The sequence below is a fragment of the Numida meleagris genome, chromosome 1 (genome assembly GCF_002078875.1).
Source record: "Numida meleagris isolate 19003 breed g44 Domestic line chromosome 1, NumMel1.0, whole genome shotgun sequence".
In the NCBI taxonomy this organism is placed as follows: Eukaryota; Metazoa; Chordata; class Aves; order Galliformes; family Numididae; genus Numida; species Numida meleagris.
Window position 1 is genome coordinate 51,973,543 of NC_034409.1, and position 14,291 is coordinate 51,987,833.

At 53.3% G+C, this 14,291-nt stretch overlaps 1 protein-coding gene across 5 annotated transcripts; it reads left to right on the top strand.

Annotated features, from left to right (window-relative positions):
* CARD10 (caspase recruitment domain family member 10) lies at window positions 296–14,183 on the top strand. 5 transcript variants are annotated; one of them, XM_021385600.1, is made up of 21 exons: window positions 296–1,817; window positions 2,401–2,619; window positions 2,753–2,890; window positions 3,213–3,538; window positions 4,735–4,917; window positions 5,148–5,303; window positions 5,393–5,587; window positions 5,658–5,852; window positions 5,940–6,086; window positions 6,608–6,723; window positions 6,929–6,969; window positions 7,088–7,208; window positions 7,457–7,637; window positions 8,433–8,556; window positions 8,905–9,145; window positions 9,440–9,509; window positions 9,601–9,700; window positions 10,190–10,348; window positions 12,012–12,133; window positions 12,732–12,847; window positions 13,406–14,183. In XM_021385600.1, the coding sequence occupies exons 1-21, from the start codon at window positions 1,763–1,765 to the stop codon at window positions 13,611–13,613; spliced, it is 3,213 nt and encodes a 1,070-aa protein (XP_021241275.1). In that variant the 5' UTR covers window positions 296–1,762; the 3' UTR covers window positions 13,614–14,183. The 5 variants fall into 5 exon arrangements, with proteins under 5 accessions (XP_021241275.1, XP_021241293.1, XP_021241256.1 ...); XM_021385618.1 differs by having other exon boundaries at window positions 296–397; XM_021385610.1 differs by having other exon boundaries at window positions 376–397; window positions 2,374–2,619.

The window sequence follows — 14,291 nt, forward strand, 5'->3', positions numbered from 1 at the left end:
AGGGAGGCCACACCGGCTACCCCATTCGACCCCGGTCTGTGGGGATCTGAAAGCAGCCGTATTTCAGAAGAGAAGCTGCTGGTGAACCACATCCTTCCGGAGATCAGCTCCAGTCCGGGGCTGCAGCTGGAAGAGAGAGACGGTCCACGGGCAGTGCAAAGCCCTGCTCCGGCTCCCCCAGGTGAGCAGCGGCCGAGGGGAGGCTGCCCCCGCCCCGCCGGTGAGTGCTGGGGAGGGGAGGGCACGGGGCTGGGCTTCGCATTGCCGGGGGGTGCGGAGGAGGGAGGAAGGGAAGGAGGGAGGGGGAAAGGTGCAGCGGGGTGGGGAGAGCGCTGCTGACACACCTGCCGGGGCGGGAGCGGCGGAGCGGGGCGCGGAGATCGGAGCGGGATGGCAGGTAAGGGGTGATCCCCCCGCAGCCCTCGGAGCGCGTCCCCTCCACTTACCGCCTTTGTCCCTCAGCGTGGATTTTGGCCCCGAGTGTGGATTTTGCCTCTGAGTGTGGATTTTGGCCCCGAGTGTGGATTTTGCTTCCGAGTGCGGATTTTGCCCCCGAGTAGAGATTTTGCCTGGGCGGCGGTTGGTGCTGGGTTTGTTCCTCTTCCCCTCTTCCCCTCTACGGGTTTTCGACTGCCTTGGGCTCCCCACCCCGATCCCAGGAGGAGCCCTCTGCCCGGCCCTGCCTGCCGAGAAGCTTCTCGCACAGCAGCCTTGGGTATTGTGGAGTGAAACTTGGATTTGAAGGCACAAACTTTGATTTGGAGCCCGAGGAGTAGGGCTCAGAACAGCATGGCTTCTGTTCCATCCTCCTGCATACTCATCTCCCTGTGGGACTGAGCCTATTCCTGCAAGAAATGCAGATTATTTTCTTTGTTCAACCTCCTTGTCAGCAGGATGATCCAGACCTGTCGCAGTGGTTACGCTCCTAAGCCCTTTGGCGCTGGGAATCAGACACTTGAGTATCTTTTGTGGGTTCGACAGACCCCTCCTCCTGTTATCCTCCATCCAGCAGAACCTGAGCCTTCTGTAGTTCTGCTTGGAGGATTAACTTCAGCACACCTCCCTCAGCCACCCTCCTTGCTGTGCTGCTTGGCCATCTGAAATAGTGCAATACCATTCCCAACATAAGAGGAAAAAAAAAAAAAAAAGAGAGAGAGAGATTTTCTTCCCTCTGCCTTCATGCAACATGAACCTCTGCACTGCTTGAGTTGGACTCAATGAGCCTTATGAGTCCCTTCCAAATTGGGATATTCTATGACTGCTGCTGGGATGTTGGTGTGGCTGGGGTAGGAAAGCTGCCCTCTGTGCCAGCACCGGAGCAGGAGGTGATGGCACCCTCTGTGGAGGAAGCTGTGCCTCTGGCTGTGCCTTGCCAGCTATGAAAGGATTTGTGGTGGCTGGTGTAGAGGGCTTTGTTTCTCAACTGTTAATGGGCATACTGGTTGGGCTGATACCTGAGTGAGAAGAGAGCTCCCTATAGATACCTGCTCCATCCATGGAGCACATTCAACACTGCTGTAAGGGGCTTTGGCCCACTGACTTCAGGAGGTCCCTCTTGCTTTGGTTGACAAAATGACTGCCTTGTTGCTTTGCCTTGTTGCTGAGTATTTGCAGTGCTTCACACCCATGTGTGGAAGATGCGTGGAAGATACGCTTTTGACACTCCCCTTTGGCTTCACTACCTGCAGACAGGCTGCTCCTTTGGACACTGCTCTTGAGAACTTCAGTTTGGTCACTGTTGCTGGGGACATGTACAGGGCAAATGGATCCCCAGAGAAACCCACCCCTCTCACCCCAGTATGAGAAAGATATTTCAGGCATGATACTTTTATTCTTGAGTTTCCAGTTCTCAGGAATGGGGGAATAGGGGAAGATGTGCAGTGATCTGGGGGATATTCAGGTTGGATATTAAGAAATAATTCTTCTCAGAAAGACTAGTGCTGCACTGGCACAGGCTGCCCAGTTTGGTGGTGCAGTCACCGTCCCTGGAGGTGTTCCAGAACCGTGTGGATGTGGCACTGAGGGACACGGTCAGTGGGCATGGTGGGGATGGGCTGACAGTTGGACCAGGCGATCTTAGAGGTCTTTTCCAGCCTCAGTGATTCCATGATTATATGATTTAAGAACACTATTTAGAGAAGATGGTATCTTCCCCAGTCTTCTTATGGTATGTGCTCCTAAGTTCCTGATGTCCCACTGCCTCTTGCATGTCTAAGATGGTAGTTGAGCCCACTAAGATCCTACTGGACAGAGTTGTTTGTAAAATAACTCCCGAAGTATCTGAGTCCTGGTTGATGATCAAACCATTTGCAGAATCATACCCTGACTTGTCCTCTGATGTACTCTGTCCTTTTCTTATCCATTTTCCCTCAGATTTTCTCTTACCTTTTATCCTCCCAGCCCTGGAGAATACCTCTCTCCAAGCCTGCAGCCTCTCGGAGCAGGAAGAGGAAGAAGATGCCCTCTGGGAGAAGATAGAGAGCGCACGGCACCAGCTGACCCGCTCCCTGAACCCTGCGAAGCTCACCCCGTACCTGCGCCAGTGCCGTGTGATAGATGAGCAGGATGAGGAGGAGGTGCTGAATTCATGCCGATTCCCTTGCAAAAGCAACCAGACAGGTGGGAGAAAGCACAGACTCGCAGGCAGTGCTCCTACCCCATTCTCTTCTCCAACCCATCCACTTCATGGAGGGATGTAGAACTGGTGGAGATGCTTTTTTGTATCACCCTAACCCCTTATCTGTTCTTCCAGGTTACCTGATGGACATTCTTCGGCGCCGTGGGAAGCGAGGCTACGAAGCCTTCCTGGAGTCCTTGGAGTTTTACTACCCAGAGCACTACACGCGACTGACAGGGAGGGAACCGGCCCAGCGCTGCTCCATGATCCTGGGTAGGGGCAGTGCTCGTCTTCCCTTCAACTGCTGCATGGGAAGGGCCAGAAATGTGTGCATGGGCGGGTGCATGCATAAATCCCTGGTTCACGCTATCCGTGTGCAAGGAACCTTGACAATTGTGTGCTCCGGATCTGGCAGGGTGGGGACTGAATGCATGCATGTAATGGACCGAGGGGACCAAATGCATGTGTGTAATGGTCCGTGGTGCCGCTAACCCAGGCTGCACACCTCCAGGAGGCTGTGGCACACCACGATGGGTGCTTTTTGGGAGTTACCCATTTCAGCAGCCAGTACCTGATTCTTCTTCGTCTCCTCCAGATGAAGAAGGCCCTGAGGGGCTAATGCAATTCTTGCTGGTGGAGGTGAAGAAGATGAGGGCTCAGCGGAAAGAACATCTTCTGAAGGAGCACCAGCTCCAGGCGAAGAACCAGACCCTGGAGCAAGAGCAAGCCCGGCTGGAGCAGCGGCTGCAGGAGCTCCTGAAGGTGCAAGAGCGTTGCCAGCGGCTGCGGGAGGAGTGGGACTCCAACAGTGTGGAGCTGCTGAGGCTGAAGGACGAGAACTACATGATGGCCATGCGCTATGCACAGCTCTGCGAGGAAAAGAACATGGCCGTGCTGCGGAGCCGTGACCTGCAACTGGTGGTAGGGTGCTGGGAGATGGCTTGCCATCGGGCAGGGGGGGTCCCATAGCAGCAGGCTGGTATGGCCCAGGGGGACATTCAGCTTGCCCATGTCTTTGGAGACATTGATGGTCAGGCTGGAGGGGCTCTGGGCAGCCTGATCTAGCTGTAGGTGTGCCTGTTCACGGCAGGGGAGCTGGACTTACTGCCTGTAGCAGCACTTTGGCCAAGAGTCATCCCTCTCCCCGACACTCCCCACCGCCTCCTCGTTCTCTGCTGACGTTTCGGAGACTCATGCTGCATACCTGAAAGAATTCATGACATTGCACTCCAGCTGCCAAGCTCTCAACTCCAGCAAACATGCACCCGTTTCCTGTCTGGGCAAGGACCAAAATACCTGGAACCTCTTAATAACCCAGCTCCAGGAGGTGCCTCCTGGCATTCCCCTGCTGCTTTGGGCTTCTCACACAGCCCTGCGGTTCTCATTCCCCGTCTCATTCTGCTCCTGCCAGAATCCTCCCCTACCTTTTATCTGTTGTTCCTGCCTGCGCTGGCCTCCTCTAAGCAGAAAAGTGCATTGCTTGTGGATGAGGCATTGGAACAGGGTGCCCAGGGAGGTGGTGCAGTCACTGTCCCTGGAAGTGTTCCAGATCCATGTGGATGTGGCACTGAGGGACATGGTCAGTGGGCATGGTGGAGATGGGTGATGGTTGGACTTGGTGATCTTAGTGGTCTTTTCCAATTTTATTGGTTCTATGATTCTATGATCCTAACAATGGGGTAGAGAAACCCCATGGAAACTAGGGCACTCTGCTGTGAGTATGTATCTCAGCTGCTTCAGGAGCTGGGAAGCTCTCGAGGAGACTCCCAACTACAGTCTTTGGCAGCACACCTGGGGGTCCTAGTCCACCCAGTGTTGAGGCCAGTTGCACAGTGGCTGCCCCAAGGTAGCGAGAAAGTTGTTGCACAAAGAGAAGACCCAGAGATCGAAAGTGCTTATGCAAAAATTTGATGCATGTGCACCCTCCTCCTCTGCTGCAGGGAAAAGCTTTAGTGTACAGCATGCTAACCTTGCCCTAGCTGAAGGATTCTCTCTCATGTGGTTGCCCAGCTTGTTTCCTCACCTCCAGGTCCTTTTTCTGCCCAGCTTCCATTCTCCCGCTATGGCAGAAGTTCCAGGGTACGTTTCTCAGTCTATGTGTTCTCCCTGGCTCACAGGTGGACCAGCTGAAGTGCAAAGTCACCAGCTTGGAGGAGGAGTGCAGCATGCTGAGGAAGCAATCATCTGTCGTGCCCCAGCGGGAGGCAGAGGAGCGAGGCCACCCTGATGCCGTGTCTGAACTGTGGGCTGAGAATCAGCGGCTGACGGCGTCGCTGCAGGAGCTGCAGGGCATGCTGCAGGTACCCCGTGGGGCAGAATGGTTTGGGTTGGCAGGGGACTTTGCAACCATCTGGTCCAAGCAGGGACACTCAGAGTGGGGTGCCCAGGGCCACATCCAAGTGGGTTTTGAAGGTGTCCAAGCTCCAGTGAGGATGATGGCAGTTGTTCAAGTCTGCCCATTGCTCATCTGCTGGGGTGGTCTGGTCTGGAGATGCTGGCAGTGTGGTGAAGGCACCTCCTCACTTCTTAGACTCCAGGTGAGGTCCCAGTGCCGGGCTCTGAGCAGATCCTGCTGGACATCCTGGAGCATGACTGGAAGGAAGCCCAAGATGACCGACAGGACCTCTGCCAGAAACTCAGCTCCCTGCAGAGTGAGCTGCAGTGGGCTGAGGAGCTGAGGGATAAGGTAAAGCATCCATCACCACCCTATTCCTTGCATGCAGCCACAGCAGTCACTTCTGACAGTGGCTCATGCTCTCTGCTCACTGTTGCCAGTACCTACAGGAGGTGGAAGACCTGCAGCTGAAATACCGAACGCTGCAAAAGGACTGTGATCTCTACAAGCACCGCATGAACACAGTGCTGCTGCAGTTGGAGGAGATCGAGAAGGAGCGGGACCAGGTGAAGTGCTCTCTGCCTGCCAACAGGATCAGGGCTTTTGGCTTTGCTCTGTGCACCTCTTCTTCCTCAGTGAGTCTTCTCTATCAGTGGGAAATGGGTTTTGTAGTGCAGTCCTCACCCTCAGCCTGACTCCTTGCAGGCTATCCAGAGCCGAGATGGGGTGCAGCTGCAATACTCTCAGAGCCTGATTGAGAAGGATCAGTACCGCAAGCGTGTGCGGGCCCTGGAGGAGGAGAGGGATGAGCTCCTGAGCAAGCTGAGCAGGGTGGAAGGGCTGAACAGCACGTTGGAGGCACAGCTGCAGCGGTGCCGGGGCAACCGCAGCCTGGGCAAGGTGAGCAGGGCTGGAGAGAAAAGCAAGCCAAGGTCAGCGTTAATCTCAGGGGAGATGCAATGGAATGATGGGTTGCTTCTCTCCCAGATGTGCAGCTCTTCCTACTCCCTCTGCTCCAACCTCAGCAGCACATGGAGCCTTGTGGACAAGCCTTCCGACCTTACAAGCGGACTCGCAGACCCACTGGGTGTTTCTGGCATCACCTTCCCAGGGGACTCTGCCATTCAGAGCATGGTAAGTGCTGCACCATGAGGATCTGGCACTGAGCTGAGGGCAGTGGGGACACACCAGGGGTGGTGGCTTGGTGGAAGGCTTGATGTGGGGCAGGGTGCCACACTCAACTGGATGGGAGAGTGGGGCAAGCAAAACTCTTAGAACCATAGAACCATAGAACCATAGAATCATTAAGGCTGGAAAAGTCCACTAAGATCATTTAGTCCAACCATCAACCCATCACCACCATAACCACTAACCATGTCCCTCAGTGCCACGTCTGGCAACCTAGAAATCAACGTCCCCATGTAAGGTTGTTATGCTCCCCAGAAAGCTCTGTAATCACACCCTGGGGGGTGTACATTGCAAAAAGATGGGGACACAGTGGCATGTGTCTCCATCCCTGCTGTCTCCTTGGGAAAGCAAGATGCCCCTGGGTGTTAGGAGGGTGATCTCTCAAGAGAGGTACCCCAGGAGCAACTTAGCCCAAAGGGAAGGAGAGATTCTGGTGTAAGCAGGCATCTCTCTCTTACTCTGCCAAGGAGGGGACTCCTGACAGTGAGAAGGACATCAACCGCCTCTCTACCTTCCCCTTCCCTCCTTGCATTGGCTCCATCCTCCGGCGGCAGCGGGAAGATAAGTGCATGCCCTACAAAAGGTGACTGCTTGAGTTGGGGTCTCATCTGGGGCTTGTGGGGGTGAGAGTGAGCAAGTTGACTCTGGGGGACCTGGAGTGGGAGCTGAGGGTAAGAACTTCTGTGTCAGAGTCGGTGGAAAGCTGCGGGGACAGGGTTGAGAATGGGATGCAAACAGGCCTTGGAATAGCTGCAACCTCTCACCTTACCGTTGTGTTTCCTCTACAGCTTGTCCTGTGGCTCCTTTAGCAGCATGGAAGATACAACAGGTACCAGGGTGGGGGCCTTCCCCAAAGGGTTTAGTGAGGGAGAAGTGGTGGGGTTAGGGATCAAACGGCATTCCAAGAGGTGATGTGCCCTCTCTCTCCCTCTTGCTCTCTTTCCTAGGCAACAGTTTTGTTAGCGTCCCACTTGGGGCCTTCTCCTCCTCTTCCAGCAGCACCTACACCAGGGTGAAGTCAGAGACCTGCTTGTCCACGCTAACCAGCCACCAGGAGATCTCCAGGAGGTGACCATGACCTGCTGCTTGGGGAGATGTATCATGGTGCTGAGGAACCATGCCTGGGAGGCTGTTTGTCCTGCAAGTCCTTCCCTGATAGCAAGAGATAAAAGAAACATGTTGGATCTGGTGGGGTAGAGAGGGGTGCAGGGATTCACAAGCTCTGTGCATCTGCCCTGGTGGTGGACCATGAGGCTTGGAAATCTAGTCCCTAAAAAAGGCAGCAAGCTTCAGTTGCTGGTGTTTCTCCTTGCCAGGTCTCTGGTGGTGCAGCTCACGAACATGGGTCACCCTACCAGCCTGTCGCCCCATGAGAAGAGGCTGGGAGCAGACATCTCCATCCTTGGAGGGAACAGGACGGGGATTTATGTCCAGAGTGTCAAGCCAGGCTCACAGGTTGAGAGCACAGGACTCAGGGAAGGGTGCCGGCTCATTGAGGTGGGTCTGGAAATGGGATCATGCTGGAGATGTGCAGTAAATCTGGAATGCAAGGAGCATGGAGTGAGCCCCAGTGCAAACTGGCTTCTGGCTAGCTTGAAGCCCTTCTCCATCTCTCTTGTTTCTCAGTTCTGCTCTTTGCCTAGAGCTTTAAGCAGCATGAACAAGTGCAGAGGCCTCTGCACCCAAACATACATACGTGATGATGCTGAGACTTGCTGAAATGCTTCCTTCAGCTGTGAGAAGGGAAAACCAAAAAGGAGCCACGTGGATTAAGGCAGTGATATGGCTGTGTGTCCCTGGAGCTGCCAGTCACCTTGTAGTATTGTAGAGCAGTTTGCATCCTGCACATGCCTGTTGCAAAACAATCAATTCTGGAGAGAGATCTTGCAGGCTTTCATGACCCTCTTAGAGAATAACTGCTCTGAAGAGAGCTCCTGGAGGGAGGGAAGGGCATTTGTTTTGGCAAGAATGACACCACTTTAAGTACAGCCACGTTGCTTGATTTGATATCCCACCTGTAGCTGAAAATAGCCCAGCTTCCCTGCCTCTGCTCCCACACGTGTTTGTGCACATGTGTTTGCTTTCATAGCAGCGCAGCATTCAAACTGGGGGGTGGCTGACAGCAGCAATTTCAGAGGCAGAGGAGAGAATCAGAGGCAGATGAGGATGCTTGTCCTCAGGCCGAGATTGCCCTCGGCCTATACCATCTTTTGGTTAACCCTGATGGGTAAGGAGCTGAGGGGGAGCCTGCACTTCCATACCCTAGATCTAACCGCATCCATTCTGCACTAGCTGAGGGTCCCGTCACTGAAGGAAGAGGTGCTTTCCCTGGAGAACTGCACACGTGAAGTTGCGTACCTGAGCTTGCTGCATTGGGATGAGCCCTCCAGCCTTGTCTTCCAGCTGGACCTGCAAGGTAAGGCCCTGGCAGCTGGATTTCCTTTCAGCCTGAGCTCTTTGCTTCCCTTCGCAGACCTTTCACCCAGCCCTGGAGGTAAGTCTCCGCTATGCTCTCTCTTCTTGTCTTTGGTCCTAGGCCACCAGGTGTGATACTGGGCTTGGCCATAGCTCTGGTTACTTGCCTCTCTGGTGTGACATGTGCATCCTCTGAGTTATAGGACAGAGGTACAGACCTTCTGTCTGTTTGCCTCTGCATCCCCACCCCGATCCGTAACATCAGAGCTGTGCTGGAGACTTGGCTATCTTGTTGGTGATGGTTGTCTGCTGTGACCCCACCTGTGGTGACCTCTATCCCTTGCTCCAGGGTACCAGCCTCTGCGGGAAGCCCTGGAAAAAGGGAAAAAGTTTTCTGGAGACTCATTCTACATCCGTACCAACCTGTCCCTCCTGGAGCCATCAGACCCTTACGCACTATGTGTCAAATGTCGGGAGATCCTCCACGTCACGGACACCATGTACAAGGGGCGGCTGGAGTGGTACTGTTCTCGCGTCGATCCCTTGACCATGCGGGACTTGGACAAGGGGACAGTGCCCAACTACAGCAGGTAACAGAGGAAGGAGGAAAGCAGAGATGTGCCTTGGGTGCTTGCCCCATTTCTTTGTGGTGAGCATTCCCAAGGAGTTCAGAAGCACGTGGGTTGGCCTCTTGATAGTGTGGGATTTCCAAGCCTTAAGCCTTGGGCTGGGGATCAGTGCTGTAGTGTTTGGGTGCCCTTGACAGACGGGGAGGTTGAGTGAAGGTGTTGATATGCCTGTGGGGTTTGGGAAAGCGTGTCCCAGCCAACTATGGTCCCTGAGGTCTCTAGAACTGCTCGAGTTGAACACCATTGTCTTTTCAGGGCCCACCAGCTTCTGAAGATCCAGGAGAAGGTCCACATACCTGGGCAGCAGAGGGGCCACAGAAATAATGTAAGCCAGAGAAGCCAGCAAGGAGAGCTTTTGTAACGCACTTTTGTAATGGTCAGTGCTCTCAACCTTATTGCCCTCCCTTCCTCCTCAGCTAAAGAAACGGGCCTTGGACCAGCTGCGCCTGGTGAAATCCAAACAGCAGAAGAGCCCAGAACAGCCCTGTCAGCAGCTGTGGCTGGACCCCTGCTCCGGTGAGCTGCTAGCTGTGCTGCCTCATCACCTCTGGGCATCCACCCGTCCCTTGTGAAAGGACATCAGCAAATGGGATGCTCCAGTCTCCCTGGCCAGGGTCCCTCTTATTGCCCTTCTAATGAGATTTTGGGAAGTCAATGCACATTTTAAAACTCCTAGGCTCCTAGGCTTTCTAGGGCTTTCCAATGCTTCTGTAGCTCTTGGGGTCATCTAAGGTTTTATGGAGAGAGGTGAGATCAATATGGTCACTAGACCACTACCAGTGTGCAACTCCAGTGAAGCCCAGGAAATGAAAAGGGGGTTGCCACAGCCAAGGCAGTGATGTAACAGGGCATGGTCTCTCCTGGGATGTGGAATAGTTGGTAGGTGCCTCCATCAGTGAGGATAAGAGGATAGTGCAGGGAGAACTGAATGGTCTGTGGGATGGTGGCAGCCTGCTCTCTCAAGTTTTCACCTTTGGCTTTCCCTTCTTTCTTCCTGTCTTTCAGACCCAGACAGGAGCCTGAAGCCTTACAGCCTGGTGCACCCTGTGGTGGTCAAGACACCCCGTCCTGTGGTGCTGTCACCTAGCTGCATTGCACTGCGGCTCATCAGGAACCTGTTGGACTTGCCCACCTCTCGCCTGGATTTCCACGTGTGTCCAGCAGGTAGGCAACAAAGAGTGGCAGACACGTCCAAAGTTGTTTTAGGAGCCCACGGCTAAGTGACGTACAGTATGCAAGTCACCTGCTTCTAAGTAAAAGAGGTTGTTTTCAGTTTGTTACCTCCTATCACTTCCTGGCCATGTGGTAGGAAGCGAAGATGCTGCTCAAGGAAGTCATTTCTGTGGAGGCCTTGGAGAGTCCCATTCAAGGAATAAGTCCTGAAGTAGGAGATTTGTACTGATGGGATTCTCGGAGAGGACACGAAGTGTATCTTCAGCAGCTAATTGTGGGGGTTTTTCAGCCTTCCCAGGTGATACCCATTGAGCCATTTTTTGGGCTGAATGCAAGGCATGCCCTCCTGTTCTTAACTGGATCCTATCCCTTTGACCTTCAGGGAGGCCAGCCCTCCATTCTGGTCTCCTGAGGCATGGAGATCCTCTTGTTTCCTTGAGTGGGTGGTGGTGGCATTGCCTTGCTGCTCTGGTGATCCTTTCCAGGGGTGAAGCCCTTGCCTGAGACGGGATCTGTAGGCTGACTTCTCTCCTGCCTTTCCTCCCTGGAAATGACATTATCCTTCCTTCCACCAGCAATGTGAGACTGTCACACCACTGTAGGGGCTGTAGGGAAAGGGCTTTTCTCCCATACAGTATTTTCACAGAGGACAAATCCTACTTCCTCCCTCCTTGATCCTCCTTTTCCCATCTCTCTCCCGTGTTTAGAGTTCACACTTTGCCAGCTGCAGGACAGAAAAATGAGTTGGTATGCTTTTAGGGGTTGGTGAAAAATTATTCTGCTGAAAAAGGACAGCTCTGCAAAATGTGGCCGCTGGGATTCTTAGCTGTGACTTGACCGTATATCCTGTCCTACTGAGCCCTCTGCAGGGTCCCCCTCACATTGCATGGGGACGTGCTTCAAAGCCATTTACTGCAGCTGGGGTGCCTGCTTCAGCCATACTAGGATTCTGGGTTTCCTACTCCCGTTTGTGGTCTCTGCGTGAGTTGCTTTGTCTTCTGTTGGAATTACTGGGGGTACCTGGAGTGCACTGACCACACCAGACCTCACTGTCCCACCAGCTCTGCCTCCAGTTCTCTGTCTCAGCATCACCGTTCTGCTGCTCTGCTGCATGGAATTGGCTGGGGTGGCATCTTTTCACCTCTGAGCAGGAGGAGGAGGTTTGAGTTGCCACCAACAGGAGGTTCAGCTTGCTCCCCATCTTTCTCTCAATCTCCTGCACCAAGATGTGTGCTCTCCCTGCTTCCTCAGTCACCTGTGAGCCCATGCAGCTCACCAGCCTTGCAACCTTACATGGCAAAATAAACTCATTCATTTTCTACTATATTCCATCAAGGAGGGGCTGGAGCAGTGTAGAAGAGGGGATCAGGTGTGGGACAGGCTCTGGCTGCTGCTGTACCACAACACCAGAGCTGCTCTTGCCCTGCAAGGTCTTCTGCTGTGGTATCTTGCTTGTTCTGTAAGCAGAAAGCAGCAGGAGATCCATGCCAACATGTAATACTGTATAATTAGACTCGCTTGCCAGAATCCATAAACACTGAACTTAATGAGCATCAGCACCACAGCAAGCATGCAGGAGCTGAGGTAGAAAGTACAAGAGGGAGATGGGGAAGTTGCCTCCCTCTTCATCTCTCCTTTTCCTCTTCCCTTGCAGAGAAGCTGACAGGAGGGAATCCCAGTGTTGCCCATGTGCAGGAGCCCCCTATATCTAGAAGTGCCCCCCAGGAGCGAAAGGAGAGCAGTCAAGTCTGCATGATCCGGGAGGCAATGGAGAAGGTGCTGAATGGTTTGTGGAGAGAGGGCTGGGATGGGGCACCCTGTTCAGGAGGGAAGAAAGTATGGGACAAGGGAAGGCAGTTGTCTACTTGAGGGCTGTGTGATTTGGAGGGTGGTGGTGCTGTGGGTCTGGCAAGCAATGACTGTGGGCTTTTCCCTGAGTCTCATTTAAGCCCTGGTGAGAGAAATGGGAACTGGGAACTGGCAGGGGAGAGAGTGGGAAATGTCATATGCAGAAGCAACCTCCCTGCTTTCAAGTTCCTCATTTTAAAGAAAGCAGCAACAGCTCTCTTGAGGGCAAATGGAGAAATGTGGGGCTGTTGGTGACAGTGACAAGGACAGGGATATGAAGATGGGCTGAGGTTGAGTGAGACATCTGGTGGGCTCTTGGGCTGGGCTGGCTGTGATGGAGTGGGTGACCCTGCTCTGTAATTCTCTCTTTCCATCTTGGCCTTGTCTGTAAATCCTACATTTAATGGAATTACTATTGGAAAAGCAATGATATTTCACAGTATGGGGTTTGATTTAATGCATCTGTCAGGGACTGGAGCTATTTCTTCTCCACTTAAATCAGTAAATCTATTCAATTTCCTTCCAGAATAAACACTGCCTGCTGGAGCTGGGAGTTCAGAGTGTGAGGGATCTAATTAAACGTGAGATATACCCCATTGTTATCCACGTTGAGGTCACTGAGAAGAATGTCAGGGGACTCAGGTAAGATAAGACCATGCTGAATGGATGGAGAGCATCACAGGAGGGTGGGGAATCATGGAATCATAGCACTGTTTGAATTGGAAGGGACCCTTAAAGGTCTACTAGTCCAACTCCCCTGCAATGAACGGGAACACCTACAGCACCATCAGGGTGCTCAGAGCCCCTCCAGCCTGACCTTGGCTGTCTCCAGGGATGAGGCATCCACATCTCTGGGCAACCTGTTCCAGCACTTCACTACCCTTATCATAAAAACCTTTTATTATATCCAATCTGAATGTCCCTTATTTTAGTTTGAAACCATTTCCCCTTGTCCCGTCACAACAAACCTCGCTAAAGAATCTGTCCAGCTCTTTCTTGTAGGCCCCTCTTACCTGAGTTCCGAAGGAGAGGGGGTGGTGGCAATAGATGCATATATGTTGGTGTTGGTTGTTGCGGGGGGAAAAAAGGGCAAAAAAATCACTTTGTGTGCACATGAGGAGGTTCTTGCTTGGGGCAATGCTGGTGTTTTGCAACTCCAGCTGTCTATGTGAAGGTGATGCTTGCCTCTGTGTTCCCCAGGAGCTTGCTGGGGCAGCCAGGCCAGCGGGATACAGAGGTGCTGAAGGCGTGCCGTGGTGCTGAGCGGGCTCTCCATGCCCTGCCCTGCTCCTGGGCCCGTGTGGAACCCCATGCCTGGAGCCATGCTGAGGAGCTGCCCAAGGTGGTGCGGGGCTGCATCTTCCAGGAGCAAAACCGCCCGCTGTGGGTTGAGGATGGTGATGACTGAGCCAGGAGGTACAGAGCCTTCCGCAGGAGCTGTCCTTCAGGTAGCACGTCCTCTCTCTCCAAGGGGATGCTGGCAGCAATGGGACCAGGCAGTGTTTAAGGTCCACTTGAGGTCATGAAGAGTTGGGGATGTAACACATGCTGACCCACCAGCCTGAGCTTTCCATATGTGATTGGAGAGAAGTCTTCCACCTTCTTGCTGGACATCTCATGGACGGTTCCCCTTCACCTTAAGCCTTTGACTCTGGTACATGGTGAGATCGGGAACACTAGGAAAACATGTGAGATGAGGTTGAACAGGAGCATATCTCATGCATGCACACGTTTAGTGCATTAAAACCCTTCTCTCATCACTTCTATTTTCCCTTCTCTACCTCACCTCCTGCCCCACGGAGGAGGAAACACAGTTTGTCTGCAAACACCCTGCTGCAGTCAGACTGACACTAAGTTTGCAACCAACCCTCGTTTTATGGGAGCTGTACACTTTATTGCTAGTAAATCATTAATGGGCCCTTTTATCGGCAACCCGTGTGTAAAGGAGAATTAAATACCATTCATAATGGAAATGGGAGGCTGGCTGCAGACTTGTGTGTTAATGGGAAGGGTTGGGTGATGCATGAGGGTGTTTTTCTCCTGAGGCACATCTGCCCAGCCCTGTAGGGGTGGAAGAGAGCACTGC

Excerpts from the sequence above, each read along its gene's own strand:
- CARD10 (XM_021385581.1), top strand. The coding sequence starts at position 2,208 with ATGTCTAAGATGGTAGTTGAGCCCACTAAGATCCTACTGGACAGAGTT. Across the intron at positions 2,620-2,752 it reads TTGCAAAAGCAACCAGACAG|GTTACCTGATGGACATTCTT; the intron begins GTGGGAGAAAGC and ends CTGTTCTTCCAG. Across the intron at positions 7,638-8,432 it reads AAGGGTGCCGGCTCATTGAG|CTGAGGGTCCCGTCACTGAA; the intron begins GTGGGTCTGGAA and ends ATTCTGCACTAG.